The sequence below is a fragment of the Lepeophtheirus salmonis genome, chromosome 12, assembly GCF_016086655.4.
Source record: "Lepeophtheirus salmonis chromosome 12, UVic_Lsal_1.4, whole genome shotgun sequence".
Classification (NCBI taxonomy): Eukaryota; Metazoa; Arthropoda; class Copepoda; order Siphonostomatoida; family Caligidae; genus Lepeophtheirus; species Lepeophtheirus salmonis.
Genome location: NC_052142.2, coordinates 8,228,489 through 8,241,084, shown reverse-complemented (window position 1 = coordinate 8,241,084; position 12,596 = coordinate 8,228,489). Strand labels below are relative to the sequence as shown.

The 12,596-nt window shown below is 29.0% G+C and overlaps 1 protein-coding gene across 7 annotated transcripts in view; it reads left to right on the top strand.

The window, feature by feature from the left end:
* LOC121126920 (uncharacterized) overlaps positions 1 to 12,596 on the top strand; it is a 172,984-nt gene that overhangs the window by 74,830 nt on the left and 85,558 nt on the right. For all 7 annotated transcript variants that reach the window (XM_071891966.1, XM_071891967.1, XM_071891965.1 and 4 more), the window contains 2 exons: positions 9,184 to 9,583; positions 9,649 to 9,931. In XM_071891966.1, the coding sequence (XP_071748067.1) occupies positions 9,184 to 9,583; positions 9,649 to 9,931 (683 nt within the window). The remainder of the gene's footprint in view (positions 1 to 9,183; positions 9,584 to 9,648; positions 9,932 to 12,596) is intronic.

Below are 12,596 nucleotides of genomic sequence, written 5' to 3'. Positions count from 1 at the left end.
TATTTTCAATTTTTAACTACGTAATTGAAATATTAGGATTCAATAAATAGAAAAACATAATATATTAATTCCATTTTCAAGATTAACGAAGACAAAAAAATAAGTTGAAATGTAAAATTATGGTAGATATTGTCAGAAAATGGACGTAGAAAATAAGATAGATAAGTGATGAATATGGAAATATATATGTGAGGCAATTAGTATAAATCAACTTTTTAGAAAATATGTTAAAAGGGGAAAAAAGGGTTTTTCTATTTCTAGCTATTTTTGTTTAATTAGAAAAGACTATTCTTGTAACACGAAGTCTTCACCACTTTTGGATAGAAGTTCTAAAAACCGCATTTCTTAGAATCTCTAATTTAATTTGAATGCATTTTTTAAAAGTATAATACTTCAGAAAAGCCACAATAGCCTCTTAAAGATGGCACATCGTTAAACTATATTATAAAGATGTGTAAAAATGTAGTAGATAGTATTGTGATAGGATTAGGTTCTTAACTTTCTGATCTGAAATTGTTACTATTCTGATATTTACATCTTTCGATACCATTGTTATGTATTGTATTTGCACCATGAATTACCCGAAATGTTCTTCATCTCTGATATCCGAATTTTGGAGCATGGAGACGTTACACGTCTTGATATGGATGTAGAAGAAGGATATTGAATTGAAAGGTATATTGAAAATGATGACCCCTGTTATCTAGGATCATTAGATCTATTAGGAAACAAAACTCATTGTTTAAAATGGTTTGATTAGGAATGTGTTTTAACGGTAAGGGCATGAATCCTATGTGCTTGGACAATTTGGTGCCCCCTATAGGGAAATCAAGATTCAATTGGAGGACTGTGTGTCCGAATTGGATTTTATGGGATAGAAAAGCGATTATTTTCTGTGTCTGGAACAACTTTCTCTTCAGCAGAAACGGGCTGTTCAGATCTTAGTTCAGGTAGTGAGACCTCAACTACAGGAGGGTCATCCGAACAGGAGAAGGCAGTGACTGGGGATGAGGATGTAGCAGAGGAAGTTTTCTTAACAGCAAAGTTCAATGTTTTCTGGTTGTTATGATCAATTTTCACTTGATACCTGCTGGGGTAATCTCGTGGAGCTGAACTTTGTGATCATTAAAGTTGTCCGTCTGAAAGTTCTTCTAACAGATAGAACAAATCACCAACTCTCTGTTAAAATGTTTTTTCCACTTTCTTTGATACATTTCTGATAATAAATAACTTTTTAAACTACTATTTGCTGCAACAGTTCACTCTAAAAAGTAAATAACTTTTATTATATACCTTTTAAGCTGTAATACTTTAATTTATCTTGTATTCAATTGAACGTCCTCTCACGCTTTTAATTATTTTAAATGTACTTTACAGCCAAAAATAAAAAACAAAGACGCACACAACATTTTTCACATGGTACTTCACATTGAGGGGATATTTGAGTTAGATATTATGTTTAACGTTACTGTCTGCAATCAATGTTAAAATTTTTTCTAATAATCTCTTTTAAGATATTTTGATCAATTATAGGGTTTGAATTCCAATTTCTGGGATGAATTGAGATACCCGAGAGAGTTAATTGTAGTTTAAAATCTTCGTTTTATCTACTTGACTAAATTTGGCACAAACATTGTCTTAGACATATAATTTATTAATTTCCTAATTTTGTAAATCTGGCAGTGAATTATAGCTACTTTAAGTACAATATGCAGTGCCTCCAAAGGATTAAGCAAAATCATTTCTTTATTGAAATGAACTATAGTTTGTTGGAAAATGTATTCCATGTTCAATTTGAGAAAAAATATTATAGCTTCCTTTTGGGTTTACGTGCTACAAATATGTAATTTTATTACAATGACTCAGAAAATTAAGTTGTTCATAATTCATATACAATAGATTTTAATAATTAATTATAATATAATTTATCTATATTTATATATGGCATTGGTGGACGGTTGGGTAAGATTTTTTTTTTTTTTTTTGGTCCGCTGAAGCGGACAAAGAGTGAAGAGTATATTCTGAAGAAAAACGACTTATTGGAGGAAAGAATGAGATATATTTTGAAGAATATCGTTCCTTTTCTTTCTTGTAATGAAAAGAAACAATTTTTCTTAAAATCTAAAAAAAGAGACGAATTTATTCAACATAGAATTCAATTTCCTCGATTTTTTGACTAAGTTCACTTCTTTTCCTACATCTGCCACTTTACCCAAAGGTTCTTCATAATTTTTATCTTCGCCATCTAATTATTTGGGAGAAGATGCTCCTTACTTTAAACATTATCGACTAATGTATTACATATTATATTATGTTGTTTAATTTTATTAACTTGTAATCAATCGATTTACTATTATCAGACTAAACATGCAATTTTAATCAGGAACAAGGACTCTCACATGAATCTGCAACTAATCTGTTTAAATTGCATGAACAAAAAAAGAAAAAGTTTTTTCATGTGAAAGGTGTAATTTGCACAGTGAATATTTAAAGATATTAATTTTAAGGAAATCTTAGCAATTGAGAAAATTTAGTTGAAGAATATACCTATTAAGAAATGTGAATAAGTAATCCTTAATGAGTATTTAATCTAGATCAATTTAGTTTTATAGGTAAAAGGTGATTATACTTTAATTATATTATGATACTAAAAAAATGTGGGAAATATATTTTCTAATATTTCACGACATATACTATTGTCATCCTAACGTTAACGTGTTAACTGTTTAATTAATATGATTAATCATATTAAAATTGGGCGTAATGGTCCGAAATACTTAATTAACTGACGGATTATTGTCAAAAATAACCATCATCTTTTGCAAGCAAACATTAAGATGAATTAAAACTGGATCACATTATAACTTAAATAAAAGTAGATCAGAGTATATTCTATTATTATTATTATTATAAAGTATAGAACTGTTAATTGTAAGTATTCCCAAAGTTTCAAATAAAATATGTTCTGACTACATAAAACGTGACTTTAGCAAGTTAGTGAATTTCTATTTCAAAAACTAAAGCAATATAATATAAAATAAACACTACTCATCTCCATCTGTAAAATATAGGGCGGCGGGGAAATCATATTCTGAACCTTTAAACTCTGCATTAGGAAGAATTTATGCCTGGTTGTTAACTCTAGGACTAAGTTTTAATATTCAATGAAAAGATAACACTGATAATGCCAATTAATTGAAATAAGATAGCTAAGTTTATATTTCACTAGTAATATAATTTGGGATTTATATAAATGAAATGATATAAATTAAAAAGTAAACATTTTAAATTCAATAAGAGAAGTTACAAATGTTTGGTCATATCTCTTTGATTCATTATTGCAATTCTATTATTCTTAGAAATTTCTCTAAAGGCGATAATATTATATTATAATCTTTGGAAAAAAGAGGCTCAAACAACGATTTACACGAGATCTTTGCAGTTTTGGACTAGGGATTATATTAATCAGAAACATACAATCCTAGAAGAAACGATAATGCTGAGAAGCAAAAGCCATTAGCCATATGAAATATACCAGGAAAACTTGTAAATAAATTATTGAAAAAATAAAAAATACTTTCTGAGCAAGGTACAGCCATATTCTATCAATTCAAAACATAATGACTTGGTACAAATTTAACTTACAAATTTGAACAATTTTGTTGAAATTTGAGATTTTTGCAGTTCAATTCAACTCAAATCTGATAAAACTTGTCGTTATTTCTCGTATTTATAATGAGGGAATCTCCCATTATGTTCAGCTGTATCAATGGCTATACCTACATTATTTTTTAGTAGAATATTTTTATAAAAACTAACCCTAATTTGCACACTCTATAGAGAGTTAATTAAAATGTTTATTTAATAGAAATTGTAAAACATTATGCAGAGAACAGTAAATTAGTTTTATCTCAATTTTAGAAAAAAACAATCGAATGTAGTTTTCTAGTAATTGCTTCACCTTTATGTTGATATCCAGATGGTCCTTTTAAAGTTATTTTTGTGTATTGAAATTCATTTCAATTTATTTATTTAGCGTATATTTTTTTTCATTAACATAGAATTACAATTATTTATTTAAAAATCCATGGGTTATGGTTAATTTCAAATGAGTATACTTAAGTTTATTCGAACACTTCTTTAGATATTATAATATTAGCAAAGATTGATCTGATCGTTATTCTTGATTTGCACAATAATAGTGTTGGGTCGGTCTAAAAAAACTAAAAAGACTGCAGTCCTATCAGTCCGGTCCATTTAAAATTTGTCAATCCTGGAACCGGTCCTTGTCGGTATTTTGTAGACATTCTAACAGCTGAAATTACGTAGTTATTACTAATTACGTGTCATTTGAGTCGCTGAAGTTACATTATAATCCATTACCTCTTTCAAGGAGACAAGATATCATTAGGAGGTGCTTGACTAGAACGTATTATACCTCGATGTCACTTATTTCAATATGATGTTTTTATATTTTAAGAACTCACTGTTGTTATTGATGATTTATGGTGCCAATTCCCTTGGTTTGATGTAATTTTTGTTTTTAACAATCATCTCCAGACATGTTGTTTTTAACAAAGCAAGTGTAATATTTTGATATATACTTTAAATTATTGTTACACTTGGGAATAGTGGGATTCTCTCTTCCAATAATTTAATGGTTGTTTCGATCTTCTTCAAGTAGTGTTAAATCATCACTATTTCTGAAAATAAAACTCATTATTCAAATTCCCTTTTTTTTTGTGGACTACGTTATTGTTTCCTTCCATATAATTAAAAAAATCTTAGACTGAATTGAAGTACTTTGTGTTGTAAATTGACAATTGCAATTACTAATCTTTAATTTTTTCTTAACTTAAAAGATTAGAGTGTTGGTCTTTGTGATATTATCAGGATTAAGCATTGCTATGCTGTAAATACCATGAGTAAGACAAGTGATTCTATCATCATTAAGGTTTTCGGCTGATATTATACAATAAACCGATAAAAAACTTCTGTACTTCACCTTTGAAATCGGGGCCAAAAAATTTAATAATTTGATTATTACGTTTTCGCTATCGGTTCTCTCAAAATTATTAGTATTATGGATCCCTAGGGGGCTCAATAGCAAGAAAGATAACTTATCTCCTAAGTTATCTATTTATCTTGGACAACATTACTTGAGCTGATGATATCGTAGCAAGGCAGAAATAATTTTCTAGTATTAATTTACATTAATTGGAATGAACAACGACATGCAGTGGGACATTGGAGGAAATAAGCATTAGTTCATACTATTTATGGAACTATTTGTTTAAAAATTTGTTCTTCTCTTGAACATTAATTAAATTTTAATTTACTATATATATGTATACATATAAAATTATATTATTAAATCAGATTATAATTTATATTTCTTATTCAATTCAAATTATTTTAAATTCGAAACAATTCATAAATATTATAACTTAATAATACTCAACTTTTAAATACAAAAAATAAAATATTAAGTATTTGCGAATTGTTGCAGTTAAAGTAAGAAATCCTTTAATTCGTAAAATAACTAGTTATTTTGCATAATAAGTGAACTAGACAGTTAATTTGCATAATAACAAGGTAATGTGTATTATAACTAGGTATTGTGCATAATAACTGAACAATACCGTTAATGTACATAATAACTATGTTGTGCATAATAACTGGACAAGACCGTTAATGTACAACATAATTAAATTCATATATTTCAACTTTATCTTCTGAGACCCTTTTCAGAGACACGAATTGATTCTCGGCTCCTGGGATATGCAGCATGTCTACAGGGCTTGATTAAGAGTAAGTACCCTCTTTAATTTATGAATTACAATCTGGGATGCCATCCACTGTAACCCCGGTTGATATCCTAGCCCATGGGTTGTCTTGCGTGCCAATACGACTAACAAATGTGTTGGAACTCACCGCCTACTCATGTAATATCATCAGATACGCATTTCAATTACGCATTTAAAAACTGAAAATATGTTTAAAATATCGCGTAATTTTCGCATCTAATATTTATAATTTTTAAATAAAAATATCTATGACTTGCAATCCTATTGATATGAAGTATTTCGTTGATCCATGAAGTCGATCTCCTTTTGTTGAGAGCGTTATTATTTCAAATCAAAACATCAATGATGTATAAGTGAATCTTTTTACTCATAATTGAACATTCAATTTATGTTAGTTACTTCCTTCAATTTTAATTCAACCATCATTTTTACTGTTATTACTGGGTATACTTAAATTATATTTCAAAATATGCAATATACCCATGGTTGAATTATGTGAAAAAATATTTAAAAAGGCCATGTATGCAGTTAAACTTACACTTCCAAAAAAATAATATTAAAATAGGCCAACCGGTTAGCTAGATACGGCCCTTTTAGAGGTCATACATATGATAAAAGTATGATTTTTGTCTCAAATTATATAATTTTCGGGGTGATGAGCTTGAATTTGATGATGTAATCAGTGTAAAAGTAAGGAAAAACAATGATTTTCAATGTTTTTATGTTAAATTTACATCGTTGAATTAAAGTTGAAGGATGTAAGTAACATAAATAAATTTTTTTAATAGATCCAAATTTTGTACAATCTTTCCTCCTCAATTTGGGACCCAAAGACGTACCTCCCCAAAAATGAACACATTAAAATTTATCTAATTTCTCTTAGTTTTACACTAATTATACCATCAAATTCAAACTTCTCACCCCTAAAAACAAATAATTTGATACCAAAATTATTCTATTATCATAGGTATGGCCTCTAAAATAAGTGATTAAAGTTTTTCAATATGTGAAGCCATCTAGGGGTTAAAATTTTAAAAAGGAACATATCTCGCTGAAAGGTTTGCCATTTTAAAATTATTTTTTTATATGATCATATTTTATGATACTCTATGTAACATTGTTCTTAAAATAAATTTTCATCTTAGTGAGTATAAAATTGTTTGGAAATTTATTAAAATATAATGGAACTACCCTTTAGCAAAATTATGACTCATTCAATTTGCATTTTTGACAATTTTGTGAAATATCTTGTTGAAAAGAGTACCAGTTTCTCTTAGAAATTGCAAATTTTCTTTTCACTGCTTTCACATTTGAAATTCTTTGCTAATGTACTTCTTTTGAATTTTACATTATTTCTCAGCGTTCAAAAGCAAAGATATCACGTACAGAATAAAATAAATAATAAATCAATTTACTTTTATAATCATAAAAACACTTTTAAATAAGTTTTATTGATCGTTTTTTAAATTTTGTGAGTGTCTTAAGAGTAAAAAAAGACTCTGAAAGATAATAATACAGAATTACTATAATCCCAGTTATTTCACACTTCAGAACTTCGAAAAAAAACCAACTGAGATCACTTTGGGAGTCTACGTTCACAGATAAATTCTATGTTCTATAATTGATTTGAAGATAATTTATGTTTCCCACTGTAATAGTCCCGAATTATTTTAATCCCGAAATTTCCAGACAGAAGGCGACGTTACTTTAGGCATTTTATTCAGTTCTCTATCGACTATCAGCATCTAACATTATATTTATATTGAATAATAAGGGCGGGAATGATAACGTTCTTTATAGAAGAAGATGTATATTATTTAATCAATTATGCCATAAGTATTTCTTCTCTTCTCCTCGCACGCTTTTCTATTCTTACCAAAATTATCAACCTTAGTTATAATTCAAATCGTCTCAAACAAGCCAATCATGTTTTGATTCGAGTTATCCGTGTCAAAGGGCAACTTGAAGCTCCCTATATAGGTCCACCAAAGGGGTTAGCTCGAATTTTAACACATTTTACCTCAAATTGCCTTCTGTAATGAAAGGGTAATTATACAGGGGGTAGATGGCCTGTTAATGATGGAAATAAATTATCTTATTTGAAGTTATCCAAAGATCTCATCAAGATAGTATCGAGAAAGCGAATTAAATGGGAAATAAATTTGCTACTATATTGTTATATAATAAAAAGGCTTTCAATTCAATAGGACAGAGTTTCATTATAAGTACATGATTAAACTAGATTTTATACATTATGTTTTACATATTATATGTCGATTTGATTCTGTTCTTCTCAATTTTGTCTGATAAAGCCCAAAAGATCCTTTATTTCAGTAAGTCTTAAACTCTCTATATACAATTCAAACTCAATATCGTCTACATTCAGTATCTTGGAAATATGTAATATTTAGTATATTTGAAATCATGCCTTGAAGTGCCTTTTGATAATTGATCATTTACCTTAAATTATTTCATTACAAGGGAAGAACATCTGGTAGGGTGCGAGGAGAAAAGCAAACCTTATGGTACTAGTGAATTACGACCATTACCTGCTTGTTTCATAAATTTGTATATATATTTTTTTTTTGCAGGGGGGCACAAAATCTACATCATGGAATTATAGACACATGGAATAATTATGCATGCAGTTAAGATTATTTTTCTTTTTCTCCTACTTGAAGGAATGAAGTAAATAATGTGTTTGATTATTTTTTTTATCAATCACATACTTTATTGTGGCAAATAAAAAGTATTTGTGATTATTCTCATGATAAGTCTCATGAACTCCATACTGCTATAGATGGGAGAACCTTCAACATTTAAAATAGCAATTGTACAGGGAAAAATCATAGACTTACATTAAAACATACACCTATATTACTAAGATAATTAATGCATTTGTAAAAATTTAAAAGTGGGTGGAAATTCATCTAATTAGAGAGAAATATTATGACCGCGACAATCAATAAAAAAAAGGAACATAATTTCAAAAAAGAATAATACCACCAATTTTTTAACCTTTTCTAATCTTAACCTGTTATATTTTTCTACGTTTTGCCCATCCTTGTTCATCACTAAATTTTCAGCTGTAAGATTAATTTGAAAATTATAAGTTTAAACTAGAATTCTTCAACAAAAACCGTCGCAATAATATACTTTTTTAAATTATACCTTTTCAGCAGTCCCTTTTCTTTAATTCATTTTACCCGTTGGGTTGGTAACGAGTCTGAATATTAATATATTCATTATTCTGAAGAAAAAAAAAAATGTGTTTTCTCTATATCAATTTTTATTATATAATTTAACTGCTATCCAAACTATTTGCCAAACATATGACTTACCATTAATATTATTATCAAATTGTTGCTTATTTCAGAATAATTCATAATTATATGATATGGAGGACAGTTTTGGAATTGATGCCTCATCTTCCACCTCAATATGAATCTACCAGAGCGGAGTTTCGCCGTGTCCTTTTGGGTGTATTGACAGGCCGAATAAGATGGCATAAATGTGTTGATTGGGCCAATAAAAAAATGGGAATGGCAGTTGGAGCATTATTTATTAGAGATAATTTTAACTATGATAGCAAGGAAATTGCCCTTTCAATGATTCATGATATCAGGGAAGCCTTCAATGACTTATTGGAAGAAAATGAATGGATGGATGAAGAAACAAGACTTGTTGCCAAAGATAAAGCCAACTCAATGAATGAAAGGATTGGTTATCCTGAATACATCACGAATAAAACACGTCTTAATCAAGAATATGAAAATGTATTCAAAATATCCGTTTATTTTTAGCTTGTATATATATATAATTTTATATAATTTTTTTAAAGCTAAGCATCACTCCAGTCAACTTTTTAGACAATTTATTCAATATTCTTCGATTTGAAGCTTCAAACAATCAACGAAAATTAAGACTCGCTGTTGATAAGGATAAATGGCAAACCGAACCGGCAGTTGTCAATGCATTTTATAATCCGAATAAAAATGATATTGTCTTTCCTGCTGGTATTCTGCAGCCTCTATTTTATTCACAGCATTTTCCTAAATCACTAAACTACGGAGGTATTGGTGTAGTAATTGGACATGAAATAACTCATGGATTTGATGATAAAGGTATTAAAATATCGATTTAAATTTTAAATGTATCAGTAATTAATTTAATTATGTATTTATTTATTTTTGATTTTTGAGTTAAATCGGTCTAAAAATAGTCAAAGAACTAAGACAATTTTTTCTTGTCTTTTAATAAGTTATTATTTTTTTTAAATGATTATTCAGATTAATTAATAATAATACATTTTTTATTTTAATAAAGATATTTATGTTTTATCAAGATAGTAATAACAGTACTATTATAAACACTTCGCCAATAAGATAATAATCTGGCATATTAGCAACTACGTAAGTCCATGTAGAATTCGTTCTTCATGTTCTATCGATATTGTCGTGCTCAATTCCTCTGTGATATGGACTTACGACTCCTGAGCGAAGACCAATCCCTTCGGCTACGAGTTTAGAATTGAGTATGAGACCATATGTTCCAAAATAATAGATTTGGAATCTCCCGTATCAATAAGCACTCGTTATCGGGAAGAGTATGGCCGGAAAATGTCACGAGGGGTAGGTTCACCGGTCTCTGAACTCCAAGTGTCATCTATGAAGTAAAGATAAAGAGGCATCACTTCTTCATCGTAGGAAAGAAATAGATCATAAAACCTCTTGATATCCTAATAGTATGAGTTAAGAGTGTATAATTCAGAAATGCATAGAAATTTACAACAAGATATTAACACATTGATATTTCCTTCAAATGCACAAGAGATCAAAAGATTTCTATGAATTGTTTGAGAATAAATCATTGATAGATGTTGTTTCTTGTATTTGCCTTTATTTAAGAGATATAAAACAATTACTCTAAACAAAAAATATCTCGGCTTTCGTCCAATCCTAATACAAAACAATGTGAGCTCTTTACCTTCCTTCGTGAGTAATTCCTTGTTTGCTAATTAAATAAATTCCGAAAATTCAAGTTCTTTTACATTACCACCTAAATGAAGGTGAGGAGAGCCAGTGGAAACTCATCTAAGAACTTTTTCAGAAGAAACAGGCAAATTGAGGCAAGCAGACGAATAAATCGGATACTCCTAGCTAACAAACGTTTTTCATGTATACAAGAGATAGATTCACAAAATAAAAAAGTCATTTGTTGGAATAATTAATTAAATCACTACCCAGGGCCATAATCTGTTGAAATCAAATGTGTTTTTTTTGTCCACGTAGAAATAATAAATGAAATTATTTAATTGCAAGCCTATGTATATTCTGAAAATGAGTGCACAGTTTATGTGTATAGTCCTCCTTTGGTGGATGTAATGAAAAGAATCCTTTAATTCCTGACAAAGAATCATACTTAAATTTCAATGTAAAAAAATAATCAGTAATTTTTTTGTTTCTCTTCTACATTTTTTATACGACGTAACAGTAATTACATAAACAACAAAGTTGAACGGAGGTATTTTTTTGCTTCTGTTTGTTTGTTTGTCGCCAGGACTAAAGGAATAGTTACTAATTGATTTTGATCAAACTTGGTACAAAGGCTATATTTGGTCACATTGAGAGGCTATTAAGTTTTGAGAAGTTAAGTTCGATGGTCAAGATATCACAAAACGTAAAAAAGGTATAATTAATCATAGCTTTAGAACAAATTGAGATACATAACTTATTTCAATTTACAGCGGAGGTTTTGCGCTCTCCACCTGTTTCCATTTTAGTTCAAATTGCATTTAATTACCTCATAATGATATGGTTTAAACTTTTCAACATCGGATTTGAAGATTAAATCGCTGAAACAGCTCCAATTTCATTTGCACCACCTCTTTTTTTTAATTTCCTTAAGTTTTTTTTTGTTTTTTTTGTACTAATCTAAATTAAAAACTAAAAGACACAGCTGAGTAAATGTATGAGTAAAGTTGATAATTCTGTAGGGAAAAACGCATGCAAGGAGAAAGGGGGGAGGGAAAGAAAGACTTATGGGATCATTGTTTAAAATACTGATGTGATTTTCAGCTGCCTACTTTATTATGATTTTTGAGGGTATAACGAAAGTATTTATTAGCAAAATGTTTAATGAAGATATACTACGTATAATTGACTTAGAAGTTTTTTATCCGTTCCAGTAGATTTGAAAACGTAACACTCCATGAAATTGTAATTCATTATGAACCATATTCTCAGAATAATAACTAATGAAACGACAAAGTAGAGTATCTCTAAATATATTTGAAGTTCCTTGAAGTGTTTAATCACTCATTTAGTACTCATATCTTCATCCTTTTTATTATTACTTTGATCCTTAGATTGTAAATTTAAAAATAAATAAAAATGAAGGGAAGTGCAATAATAATAAAAAAGGTAGAAGTTTTGCGTGCGTATGCAATTCAATCAATTCAACTTTAAGTAGAGACTGAAGTTCAAAAAAGTTTGTTGATAGTATAAGCAAGTTGGATTGAAAAGGTTCCGTGGTTATTTGTTATCCAGATGCTTATAAATTCATACTACCGACGTAGTTCAATAGACAATGCACTAGGCAGAATTTATTCTCTATAACTCAATGTGTATAGCTTTGCACCTCAGTTACAGAAAGAAATATACATAGTGTAAATGTCTATAGACTTCAAAAAAGATTCCTAGGTCCCATAAAGTAAACGTCCTACTATAATGTTTACTTATGCTTCATCAGTACAACTCCATCTGACCAATTAAAGCAACATAAAAAAGG